The 13,512-nt window shown below is 40.1% G+C and overlaps 1 protein-coding gene across 2 annotated transcripts; it reads right to left on the bottom strand.

Annotated features, from left to right (window-relative positions):
• Positions 1-251: 251 nt before the first annotated feature.
• On the bottom strand, positions 252-8,279 carry LOC148679959 (uncharacterized). Of its 2 annotated transcripts, XR_015942110.1 has the most exons (3): positions 8,190-8,279; positions 1,307-7,811; positions 252-928 (listed from the first exon to the last, which is right to left on the bottom strand). XR_015942110.1 is itself a non-coding variant. In XM_088649872.1 (2 exons), exon 2 carries the CDS (start codon positions 7,587-7,589, stop codon positions 1,488-1,490), a length of 6,102 nt encoding a protein of 2,033 aa, XP_088505998.1. In that variant the 5' UTR covers positions 7,590-7,811; positions 8,190-8,279; the 3' UTR covers positions 252-1,487. The 2 variants fall into 2 exon arrangements, 1 of the variants encoding a protein (XP_088505998.1); XM_088649872.1 differs by having other exon boundaries at positions 252-7,811.
• Between the last annotated feature and the right edge of the window lie 5,233 nt (positions 8,280-13,512).

The following is a 13,512-nucleotide window of genomic DNA, read 5'->3' as shown; positions in this document are numbered from 1 at the left end:
TACTTTTTTATTGAGTAGTAATTAAGTAGTAATTGATATACATTTATATCAACCTTACATTAATACTTTACATACATTTTTGCATGTAATAATAATAGCAATACATTATATAGAGTTATACTCACAATTTTGGTGTTCAGTTTTAATGATGTGTTGTAATGTATTTACATATAATTTTACTTAAGCTATTTTCTACTTTGCTTGTTTTATTCGCATAACCTCTGAGAGGAGATGACAAAAAAGGAACGTCCTTTGTCTGGAAACCATAATATATCAGTTTATTAATATTATGCCACACACTTTAATAATCTACTCCTAAACTATAATATGTATCATTCATTCCAAAAATATGAAAAAAGTTAGTGAATGAAGAAACAAACAAACTGTGAAACCAAAATGAAAGGAATAAACAAACACTTAAATCAACTAAACCAGTTAAAATAAAATACAATTAAAAAAAAAATAAAATTAATTAAAAATCACAGCTTGTTACAGGGAGATATTTGAGGAGCTTACACTATCATGACTATGCCAGTGTTCAAAATAGTCTTGCATTGAAGTCCTGATAGTTCTCCTTGGTTGAATGAAGATGGACTCGATAGGAGAATGGAGCTCCTCACTGAAGCGCATGCCATTTGTGCCATCACTCTGGCATTCATCTCTTCTTCTATCTCTGTTTTTCTCTTTGTCGGTCCACTAGTCTTCAGCCAGTTTACTGAGAAGAAACCTTTAACTTCTACAGATGTCACTGTAGTGAAGTCCCACTACATTCAAGATTTTAGCTGGCTGAGGCGGCCAAATATGGATCTGATTTCGGTTAGAAAATCAAGAGTGGAGAAGAGATTCTTTCTGATGAGCATTTATTTCTGTCCTGAATATGCAGCTGAGGTATGCACTGGAGATATTGCAAAGAATGGGTGGGTATGGTCTACAAAAGGAAATAAAGAGAAATAATTTACCAAAAAATATTCATCTAACATTTGTGTCTTATTATACTAACACAATGAGAAATATTAACTAACACAATACAAGATATACATGATACAGTCTGTATTTCCGCCTGTTATAGCAATGAAATGAACTGAAATACAACAGTAAACTAAATAACAGGGCACTATAAATCGTTATGTAAACAAACACTGGCCGCATTCGCACGTAGCATTAGTGTGGAGGGCGATGACTCAGCAAATTAGATCGGCAAATTACGGCCGAAATTAACGGGAAAAACGATCGTCAAAAACACTGAAAGTGACCAATAACATGCATGACATATAATAATCAGAATCAAACATATATATGTACTCACTTGTATAACATAAACACATTTGCAGAGCATAACCTGCGGCATAAACAGTGAATGGCATTCAGTCCGTACTGGTGTGCGTCATGTAAAAATGTCCGTGCGGGAAACAATTACTAATTTAAGTTCCTAGGACAGGCTTTCTGACACAGCCGCCCCCAATTATCTGTCAGGATAATTGTACATTTTAAGAAAGTTTGTCTGCCGTGTCAGGAACATTATCCTCTAGGTGCGGAAGGGGAATTAATCGCACAACTGGACGAGTGTAAGTTTTTTCCTTAACTTTAACTCTAACGGTACGAATTTTACCGTCAGCTCCAGGTAACGTTTCAGACACTGTTCCTACAGGCCATAAAGCACGTGGGAGTTGTGGATCAACAATAAGAACTACTTGGCCCACGGTAAGTTCCTTGCCATCCTTCCTCCACTTCTGGCGATCCTGTAAACTTGGGAGATGATGGCGGATGAAGGCAGTCCAGAAATGATCAGCCAACACCTGGCTATGTCTCCATCTGCGTCTGCCGAGCAAGTTGTTGGAGTCATACAGAACCTGAGGAAGTGAGGCATCACGTCGGCCCATAAGGAGCAGGTTGGGAGTCACTGGGTCCAAGTCTGCAACGTCAGAGGATATGTAGCCAAGTGGCTTGGAATTCAGAATGCCTTCCACCTCCACTAACAGGGTTTGCAATACTGCCTCTGGCACTGACTGCTCTCGCAGGATGACACGTAAAGCGGACTTCACCGATTTGACCTCACGCTCCCAGGTTCCCCCGAAATGAGGAGCACTTGGTGGGTTAAAGCGAAATCGAATCCTTTGCTCCGCAAGCTGCTCCTGCAGCTTTGGTGCCATGGCATTGAAGGTCTCTCGTAATTCTCGATCCCCTCCAACGAAGTTAGTGCCATTGTCACATAGCAATTCCATGGGCTTGCCTCGTCTTGCGATGAAGCGACGCAGGGAAAGCAGAAATGCATCAGTGTCTAGTTGTTCCAGTAGATCTAGATGCACGCACCTGGTTGTCATACATTTATAGAGGACTCCCCACCTCTTCTCTTGGCGACGACCAACTTTAACCGTGAAGGGGCCAAAGCAATCTACCCCTGTAGAGTAGAACGGGGGTTTGTAAAGTTGCAGTCTGCTGGATGGAAGATCAGCCATTTGGGGTGTCTGAGGTTTAGCACGCCAGAACTGACAGTCTCTACATGTGTGCTGATGTTTCCGAATTGCTTCTCTGCCTCTCAATACCCAATACTGGCGGCGCAGTTCAGCTAGGACCCGTTCGGAGCCTGGGTGAAGGAGTCGCTGATCTGTCTCCTTAATTAACAGCTTGGTGACAGGGTGGCCAGGATCCAACACAATTGGGTGGATAGAATCCAAGTCTAGGCTGTCAGTCCGACGTAATCTTCCACCTACTCGGATGAGACCTGTGGCTTCATCAAACTCAGGGGCAAGAGAGATCAAACGACTGTCAGAAGGTAGAGATTGGGCAGTCTTCAGAGCCTTGACCTCGTATGGGAACGAGTCACTTTGAGCCTGTACCAGGAGGAGTTTCTCAGCTTCAATATAGTCAGCTGCGTCACTAGAGAAGTTATTATCAGCAATAGCCGCCCCGTGCAGGGACCTAACAGTGGCCTGGACAAGTTCTTGCCATGTAGAGAACTGAGTTGGGTCTGGGAGTGAAGGGTTATTCACTGAAATAGTACCAACGAAGGCAGCTTTCTTTAATTCACTGAGTTCTGGTTCTACCGCTAGCTTGGGAATGGATGGCCATTGGTCAACGGATTTAAGGAGAAAGGATGGTCCTGAATTCCATTGGTGAGGGCCTGTTAGCTCCGCTAAAGTTAGACCCCTTGTGATATGGTCAGCCGGGTTGTTGGCCGAATCAACATACCTCCATTCAGCTGTCTCAGTGAGAGTCTGTATTTCAGCTACACGTCCTCCAACAAACACCTTGTAGCGGCAAGACTCTGCGGTCAACCAGTACAGCACAGTTGTTGAGTCAGACCAGAGAGTGACTGAATCGATGGGAAGAGTTAACTCATTTTGTATTACTTGGGCTAACTGGGCGCCGGTCAGTGCTGCACTTAGCTCCAAACGAGGCATGGATAGGCATTTTCTGGGGGCCACTCTCGATCGAGCCAAGACAAAGGTGACGGCAACATGTCCTTGATCATCAGAAGCACGTAAATAAGCCACTGACCCATACGCTCTTTCAGATGCGTCACAAAAGATGTGTAGCTCTCGAGTGACAGGAGGATTATCAGGCCAGACTGGTGTGTATAGTCGAGGGAACTGCAACTGAAGGAGTGTTGGAATTTCTCCTACCCAGGTTAACCACTTATTCCTCAGCTGTGCAGGCTCAATCAGATCATCCCAGCCCAAGTTTTGCTTCCAAAGGTCCTGTATGAGGACTTTAGCCCTTGTAGTGAACGGGATAATAAATCCTAAAGGATCATACTGACTGGCCAATGTCTTGTACATGTTCCTCATAGTAGGCTCCAATGGCTCTGCAGAACGTAAATTGTAACCCAGAGAATCATTGAGACAATTCCACCGTAGGCCAAGAGTGGGTTCTTGCAGGTCTGTACTAGCTTTGGTTAACCATCGTTCACTGTTGGTAGACAAGGCCTCTGCGGGAAGATGCTGGATCGCAGATGGTACATTACAGGCCCATTGTCTTAAATCAAAGCCTCCCTCAGCCAGCAACTGACGCAGTCCATCCACAACGTCCTTAGCTTCATTGGCTGTTGGTGTGCTGTAAAGACAGTTATCAACATAAAAGGAGTTCTCCACTATGTTAACCAACTTAGGCATGTCACCTTTGTGTCCTTGTGCATGGTGTTGGAGGGCAAAGATGGCGCAACATGGACTACAGGTAGTTCCGAAGGGAAGCACCTGCCATTCGTATATATCGGGCTCTCTATCCCTGCACATGTCCCTCCATAGGAAACGAAGCACCTGTTTGTCTTTGGGCAGCAGACGTACCTGGTGGAACATGCCTTTTATGTCACCGCTTACAGCAACAGCATGCTGCCGGAATCTCAGGAGGACTCCCAATAACGATGGTCCCAAAGTTGGTCCAGGCAGTAGCTGACTGTTCAATGACTGTCCTTGATGTTGAAAGGAACAGTTAAAGACAATCCGGTCTTTGTTGTTGTGATGTACAACGTGATGCGGAATATACCAAGACTCGTTACTCTTGTTGGCTTCCTCCGCAGTTATCTTGGCAACATATCCAGCTGCCTCCAACTTCTGGATCTCAGTGCAGTATGCTTTAGCCCTCTCTGGATCCCGTGACAGCCTGCGCTCTGTGCTGCGTAAACTGGGTAGAACTGCATCCTTTTCTGCATGGAGCAAACTCGCAGGTGTCCGTCTCAGCAGGGGTGTAGCGTAGCGTTGAACACCATCCACATTTACTCTGATGGTAGAATCCTGAAGCATGTTGTAAGCTTCCTTATCTTGCTTAGACCTGGTGATTATTTTCTCATTGTACGGAAGGGTGTCAACTTGCCAGAGTCTTTCTACATGATGGATAAGTTCATCACGGGCTGGAGCTGTCATGATGTTAAGACATTGCTGCTTTCCTCGTGAGGACTGCATAGGACTCATCGGGCCTTGGAGACACCATCCGAGTTGCGTGCAGACCGCAATGGGCCCGCCTACTGGGCCTTCGCAGACGGGCTGGATGGGTGTCAGAAGGTGAGGATTATCAGATCCAATAAGGAGCAGTGGCTTTACCCGGTCCACGGGAGGCAGAGGCAGATCCTTCAAGTGTCGATGGGCATTCTGGAGTGCAGTAACTGGGTAGTTGTGCTCTGCTAGGCACAAACCGGTTGCAGTGAATGCGTTGCATATAGCAAACTTTACCATGGGCTTTGTGACAGAGGACACCTCAAAGGAGATTGACCGCCCTTCCAGCTCTGTGTGGCACTGTTGAATTGTCTGTAGGGGAAGCAATTCAGTGGTCCCGGTTAACTTTAGCTGCCGTACTGCTGGCTGTAATACTATTGTCCTCTCTGACCCGTCGTCAAGGACTGCATGAGTTTCCATAGTGCGGTGGCCATGGTGGAGAAGGACCTTAACTACTTTCAACATAACCTTTGGTGAACGGTTAGGTCTGTCGAGGTAAACCCTGGTGGACAGCATGCTCACCATAAGTACAGCCTTGGACGTGTCATTAATAGTGTTATGTAGAACTGTGAGGTGAAGTTCTTTGCAGACCTTACATGGGCGCTTAAGGTTACAGGTCTCTACTGCATGTGTCCTGCCACATCTCCAGCAACGGTTTCCCTCTTTAATCCAAGTGACAATTTGATCCGAGGTCAACTTCTTGAACTGGTCACAAGAGTTGAGGTAATGGTCCCTGTTGTCACAATGGGGGCAGTATGGTTTCAGCTTTGTATTGGGTTTCTGGGCGGCAAATCCAGGGGGAGGTGTGCCCCTCTCATTGGCCAAGAGTACTGGTGTTGCCCGCTCCTTCGGGCGAGTAGACACTGTGACCCTACCATGAGGCTTGGATAGTTCACTCTGGAACAAAGTTGCGGCTCGATTGGAGATGCGTTTTGCTTGAGATTTGATCTCTAACCAGGTGGCTAGATCAGGAAGTGTGTAGGTCCTATCGGTACCTGTTTGGAGAATCCCCCTGCTCAGGCAGTATTCAACAAAACCATCACGATAGGCAGATGGCAGTTTACTTAACAGGCGATCGACATGAGAGCCACACATGAGCTCGTAACCATTCTGGCCCTCAAGTGTCCTTAGCATGCCCACCAACGACTGAACAGATAAGGCAAAGTTATCAAAAGCATTCGCATCACCCATTCTGATTGGTGGAGTGTTCATCATTACACCCAATTCTGACTGGACAAGCTGTCGCGGCTGGCCATACTTGTCTTGAAGAGCCTGTAGTGCAGCTGAATAAGGACGAGGATGATACATGTAGGCTTTGGCCAGCTGCTGAGCACTGGGAAGTTTTAAGTGGCTTAATAAGACATGGTACTTGTATTGCTCACTGAGATGGTTGTGATTAGTCAACAAATTGTCCAACGCTAATTTTAGCAGGGCAAAGTCACTCTCGTTACCGCTTTCAAAAACTGGTAACTTAGGCTGTGGGATGCCGTAGGCCGATGCAAACAGTAGCTCTGTACCCATATGTGCAGGGTGACTGTTGTGCATGAATGGTGGTGGCTGCACATAGCTAAGGCTGGTAGGTTGTAAAACTGGTGGCGGGTGGCTGGTGATTGGAGGCTGTAACAGACGTGCATGTGCTGTCACTGGAGGTATTACAGTTTGTGGTACAGTATATGACGTTGGCAGCTGCGGGGTGGCTGTGATAGGCGGTGGTGGCATAGACTGCATGCTTGTATGTAAGGGAAGTGCAGAAGTGGACATGACGGGAGCTCTCAAATGTGGTTGGGATAACACATTTGTTGCAGATAACAAAGTTCGAACTGGCATAGTTATAGGGGCAGTCTGAGATACCTTAGAGACCGGCGATGAGCCTCCTTGTGGCACTGCAGTAAATGGTGCACCTTTAGACTCAGCTGTCAATTGCAGAGGTCTTAATGATGGCTGAGACACCCAGGAGTCATCAGAAATACCCTGCTCTGCATGACAAGTCTGTATTGTTGACGTCACAGCGGGTGACTGAGTAGCGGGCTGCTGGAAAGAGGATGAGAGATGAGATGAACTTATGGCTTGATCGACACATACAGGCTGAGATAGAGACAAATGGTTGCCGGGTGAGCTTGTATGGATAGGAGTGGTCGAACCAGAGTCTTTAACAAGCATAGAGGACACAAGCTTAGCTACCTCAAGCTCAGTTTCTGCTTGTTGCAGCTTACGCTGTCTTTCTAGCTGCTTTGATAAGGTTTCCTTTGCTCTGAGAGCTTCCTCTTGAACTTGCTGGGCTTCTTTAGCTTGTGCCTGTAGCCGCTGGTATTCTACATCAGCCAATGAGTCCTCTGCAACCTGCTGACGAAGACTGTCTAACTGCCTTTGTTTAATCTTCTCCTCCAATATAGCAGTCTGAACGCTGGAGAGCTCAGGTGGAAGATAAACGCCTGTGGAGGTGACAGATCGCCTACTTGTCCTGGAGTGAGAGCTCACACCGCTATGAGACGTTTTCCTCGAGCTGCTTCTTGACTTACTGGGACAGTGGGAAGAAGCTTTGGGAGGAGGGTCCTCAGTGGGTCGATAGCCAACCTCATAATCGTCTAGGTGAGAAGGGAGATGAGTCTTACGGCGTGGTCTTTCCATTGTCTCTGATGCGTCATCATTTGCTGGATCCATATTGGTGTATTATTGCTCTCCTCCGGCTCGAAGGACCATAAAATGTAGTGAAGTCCCACTACATTCAAGATTTTAGCTGGCTGAGGCAGCCAAATATGGATCTGATTTCGGTTAGAAAATCAAGAGTGGAGAAGAGATTCTTTCTGATGAGCATTTATTTCTGTCCTGAATATGCAGCTAAGGTATGCACTGGAGATATTGCAAAGAATGGGTGGGTATGGTCTACAAAAGGAAATAAAGAGAAATAATTTACCAAAAAATATTCATCTAACATTTGTGTCTTATTATACTAACACAATGAGAAATATTAACTAACACAATACAAGATATACATGATACAGTCTGTATTTCCGCCTGTTATAGCAATGAAATGAACTGAAATACAACAGTAAACTAAATAACAGGGCACTATAAATCGTTATGTAAACAAACACTGGCCGCATTCGCACGTAGCATTAGTGTGGAGGGCGATGACTCAGCAAATTAGATCGGCAAATTACGGCCGAAATTAACGGGAAAAACGATCGTCAAAAACACTGAAAGTGACCAATAACATGCATGACATATAACAATCAGAATCAAACATATATATGTACTCACTTGTATAACATAAACACATTTGCAGAGCATAACCTGCGGCATAAACAGTGAATGGCATTCAGTCCGTACTGGTGTGCGTCATGTAAAAATGTCCGTGCGGGAAACAATTACTAATTTAAGTTCCTAGGACAGGCTTTCTGACAGTCACAAATACTAAAGACTGAACTACTCAATGGTAGTTTTCAGAGCAGGATTTTTTTAAATATAATATATTTTATATTACTTTAGTTAAATGAATTAGTTAAGCAAGCAAACTAAGTAATGACATCAATGTACACAGGCTCACAAGAGCATTATTTCGATTGTAGATACTATTTTTTACAATCATATAATAAGACGTGCACAATTTATAAATTACAACACTGAGAAGATTCCCCCAATGTGTAAAGCACCTTGAGTGTTCAGAAAAGCGCTATATAAGTGTAAATTATTATTTTTATTAACAGCAAGGGTACAAATAATGTCATGGAAATCGACAAGTTAATTTATACCAACTTGTTTTTTCTGGGTTTTTTTAATTATTATTGGATGTGTGCTTCATTTTAATAAAGCCCATTATTTCATTTTAACCACTAGGGTATTTATTCACAACAAACAAAGTAGTAGTTTAATGAGGGTGTGAATGAGTGTGGAATCATGGGAGTTGTTGTCTTTAATTCATCATGCAGAGTAAAACTAAAGGAAGTGAAATAAAAGCCCTGATGCAATCGCTGATTAGAGACAAGCGTGATGCAACAAGTAAACTACATAGCTTTTATTATGCCACATTCAACTGCTTCCAGTTCCATTTTCAGTAATAACAATCTCTTTTTAACCAGGTAAGTCAATTAAGAACCAGTGGTCATTTACAATGTTGACTTGGCCTAGAGTTGGTGTGAAAACATTAAGGACACAGTGCAACAACAATTAAATTTAATGCAAATAAATAAAATATAAAACAAGATGAAAAATAAAAACAATTAAAGAGATCTTGTACTATTAAATTTATTTAAATTGTAAAGGATACAATTTTAATAAAAGAACTAAGCTTTAAGTATTTAAAAGTGTAGAGAACAAAATAACCATGGGTCACATTTTATTGGGTCACCCTTTATTTTGGTGGTCTGTTTGTTTAATTTAAATTATATTGTATCTGCATGCCAATTTATTCTTATTATATTATACCTAGACTGTTAGGTTCGGGTTAGGGATGCACTGTAAAAAAAAAAAAAAACTTATTTTACAGAAAATATCCCTAATTTTTTTACAGTAATTTTTTGTCATTTAAAATTATATGTAGAACTTGGTAAAATAACAAAAAACCTCTATAAATTCACAGTTTGACTTTCATTTTAGGTACTTTATCATTAAAGACAAATTACTGACATTTTTGTTTTTTATACAGGGAAATTACAGTATTATTTATACAATATTTTTTCTGTTATTTTAAATTATATTCAAAAATCCGTAAAAATTACAAACAATATCTGTAAATTAACAGCTTGACTGTTATTTTATGTATTATATAAGTAATGACAAATTACAGCAATTTGTCTGTTTTATACAATAAAATTGCCGTAATATTTACACAGTGTTTTTTCCTGTTTTTTATGAAGTACATTTAAAATTACGTAAAATGAAAGTAATAAATTGTAATTACTTGCTCTGTAAAAAAAAAAAAAAAAATCGTACAAAAAAATGTCAAATGACTGGCAGCTACGGCTGCCAAACAAAAACCATAAAATTATGGTAAAATTTATTTGTTGAAATAAAGTGCAAAAAATAATAAATCTACAGATATTTTCATTCAAATGTTTACAGAAAAACAATTTTCCTAGATTATTAAGATCAAATCCGTTCAATAAAGTTACACACTAGTGCGCTCACATGCACCTGTTCCGGATTCTGCTGATTGCACACACACAGTCGGAGGATCGTTATGAACTGATTACATGCACTTTAAAAGCAGCATAGACAAATTACTTAGTCTTGTTATACTGTTATTGTGAACATTATGACGCGTTTCTCTTCTTTTGCCTTGCTTTGTTTGTTAATTGTTTACATTGTTTGCTGCCAGGACTGACCATTTGCCTGTTATTTGACCATGACTCTGGATTCTCTGCATAATGTTACATCTGTTTGCCCCTGTGTTGACTGTTGTTTGCCTAACAATCTCAGTGTAATAAACATGCATTTGTATCTGCACTCCTTAGTCAATGTCCCCTTCACGTTACAGTTCCATTTCATTTAAGATTTGGAACTGAATCATTCCAAATAACTTAAACCTCTACATGTTTTACATAAACACTATTCAATAAAATGTAACGACTGTAATTTTAAAGTTGTAAGAATTTTAATCAGTTGTATCACGTTTGTTGTTTTTTCCAAAATTTTTTGATCCAAAATAAAACTGTTAAATTACTATCATGAGCATGTCTTGGTATTTTATTAAAGGTGTTTAATTGTAATAATTTAGGAAAAATTATTTTAAATAACATTGTTTTCTCTTGAACTTTTAGTGCAGTCACTTTATTGATCGTGTTTGATCATAATAATCTAGGAAAAGTCTGTAAAATAACAGTGTTTCTTTGTAAAACTCTTAGTGTAACTTTATTGAACGGATTTGATCGTAATAATCTAGGAAAAGTCTGTAAAATAACAGTGTTTTTCTGTAAACATTTTAATGAAAATATCTGTAGATTTATTATTTTTTGCACTTTATTTCAACAAAGACATTTTACCGTAATTTTATGGTTTTTGTTTGGGGGGTGGCTTCACGTGAACACAGCTACTGCGCTCGTGCATCTAGGTTAATTGCAGTCTGATTACGTTTCAATCAAGGTTTATATGCATCAAATACCTAACATCTGTGCCAAACATGTCAACTGATGAACATATTAACAATAATACAACCATATAGCCAAATTAAATGTATGCATTGGCATGTTACAGCCCTAATGAGTATGATTATGTGAAACTCCATATAGATACATATTGCAATGATTTCGGGTACTTACTTAGCAATGCTCGCACACATATATGCACAATCCTTAAATGCTCTGCTGATTTGGACTGTGTAATACCTGTTTTATAACTTTAAACTATCAACAACCATCACTGAGCTATATTCTATCGTTCTTCCCGCTCCGTGGTGAATTTTGGCATAGTCCATTTCATGTGAGATGGCGGGGGTGAGTGGAAGAAAACAAGTCGCGGGAGGAATATTTTCTACATAAATAATTTATGATTTCTTATGTGGCCCAGTACCAATTGTTCCACGGACTGCTACCGGTCCATGGCCCGGTGGTTGGGGACCACTGCTCTAGACCAATGCTTTCAATTCATTTTAAGTCATAATCAACATTTTATCTTAATCTTCTCATCATAACAACAGTGTCTTATGCATGGTAATCAGAGGCCGCAGCTATTGATGTTGATTTTTGGAGGTACAGTAGTTCTCACCATTTGCTTGGGTGAGGGGTGTTGTGGATTATTTGTTAAACATAACAAATAATTGCATGTCTTATGATGCTACGCCTCTGTCATTAAGATGCTACGCCTCTGTCATTAGATCAGGAAATGCATAAAGATGAAATGCAAATACAGGCTACCTCCTTAGCATTCATCTTGTAACAGAAGTGCAACCTAGTAACCTCTACAAGAACAAACACACACGCACACACAACACACAGACATGCATATAAATGTGCACACACTGGTTTTTACCCTCTTGTGGGCTTGTGGGTTATTATCTGTGAACCTCACTGCCATCAGTTGGAGGCTTCATTAGCTGTGGCATTTAGAGGAGGCGTCGCTATATGGCCAATACAAATGCCAATGTGTCGTCCGTGCTGCACATATTACTCTGACACACATGGAAAGGTTAATAAAGTCTATGAGTGGAGAACATCCATGTTCAGAAGTGGAGCTTGTTCTGCTAACACATCTGAGGCTGCTTTTTAACAATGTTCATTTTTTTTTCCTTATTAGAGAAATGTAATTGTATCTTCAGCATGCCATTTATTAAGTACCTGGGGAAACGGTGAGCCATAATCATAAAATCAGGTCCTGAAGTCAAAGTGTTTTATTTATAAATAAAACATAGTTCCTTGCATCTTTTTAAATGGAGATTTGGGTTCATAACCTATCTCCGTTTCACCTTAGACCCACTCATATTTGCATTAATTTTAATCATTTGCGTAGAATAACCTTCGGAGTCATGTTTTTTATTTTATTTTTTATTTTGTGTGTGTGTGTGTGTGTGCTAGAAACTCTTGATACGTAGTGTCAGCTTAGATTGCAGTAGGAATAAGAACCCTGGCAGAGTGCTTTTAACAACATTGTTTGATTAACATTGCCTGACATTTTTGTAAATCAGTATATATATATATATTTATATATATATATATATATATATATATATATATATATATATATATTTTTTTTTAAGATGATACAACTACAGTACAAGCATTAATATTGTCAATCATCTCCACCATTGCAAAACAGTGCTTTCTACTTAAAGATATTTCATAAATAAAGTGTATTCCTGTGGTTAAAAGGTTAAAAAAAAAAAAAAAAAAAAAAAAAAAATATATATATATATATATATATATATATATATATATATATATATATATATATATATATATATATATATATATATATATATATATATATATAAATGTTTTTTTTGTTGTTTTTTTTTCATGTTATTGGCCTATTGTCACAACCATGAGTGATTAAGGCTTGTAGATTGCTGGGAATCATTCACTTTCACTTAGGACTGCAAATCAGTCACCATATGGACTACAAACCTGTAATGCACCACACACACCTATACCGGTTTTCCGCTGATTGCTAACACACACTGCTGAAGCTGTTCAGAACTGATTGCATGGATTACAGAAGACTCACCAACTAGTGCGTGTGTCTGAGCGGCTTTTAAAGTCCATGTTATTAGTTCTGAACAGCTTAGCTGTGTGTGTTAGCAATTAGCAGAAAACTGGAAGATTTGTAGTCCTGAGTGAAAGTGAATGATTGCCAGCGATCTACAAGCCTGAATCACTGGTAGTTGTAACACACATGAATATTTCTTGCTTGTTTTTAAACTATTTCATGATTCATTCATAAATCTTGTCAGGTTTTGTCAAAATATATAATTCAGTATCATCTGCATAATTAATAATGGGAATTGATGCTTATACTTAAGTTTTACCAAACTATTTATTAGAACTTAGTTATTGAAGCTATGTTTTAGAATGTGTTGAAAAAAAATATTCTCATTTTTTAAAAAGCATTTTCACTTTTAATTGTCATGTTAGCACCCAGGGCTATATTTTCA

Source organism: Danio rerio, chromosome 4 (assembly GCF_052040795.2).
Source record: "Danio rerio strain M-AB ecotype USA chromosome 4, GRCz13ab, whole genome shotgun sequence".
NCBI lineage: Eukaryota > Metazoa > Chordata > Actinopteri > Cypriniformes > Danionidae > Danio > Danio rerio.
The sequence above is the reverse complement of the archived record's forward strand: the minus strand, read 5'-3'. Positions and strand labels throughout refer to the sequence as shown.

Bases quoted from the DNA above. Each gene is read 5' to 3' on its own strand.
- LOC148679959 (XM_088649872.1), bottom strand. From the start codon at position 7,589: ATGGATCCAGCAAATGATGACGCATCAGAGACAATGGAAAGACCACGC.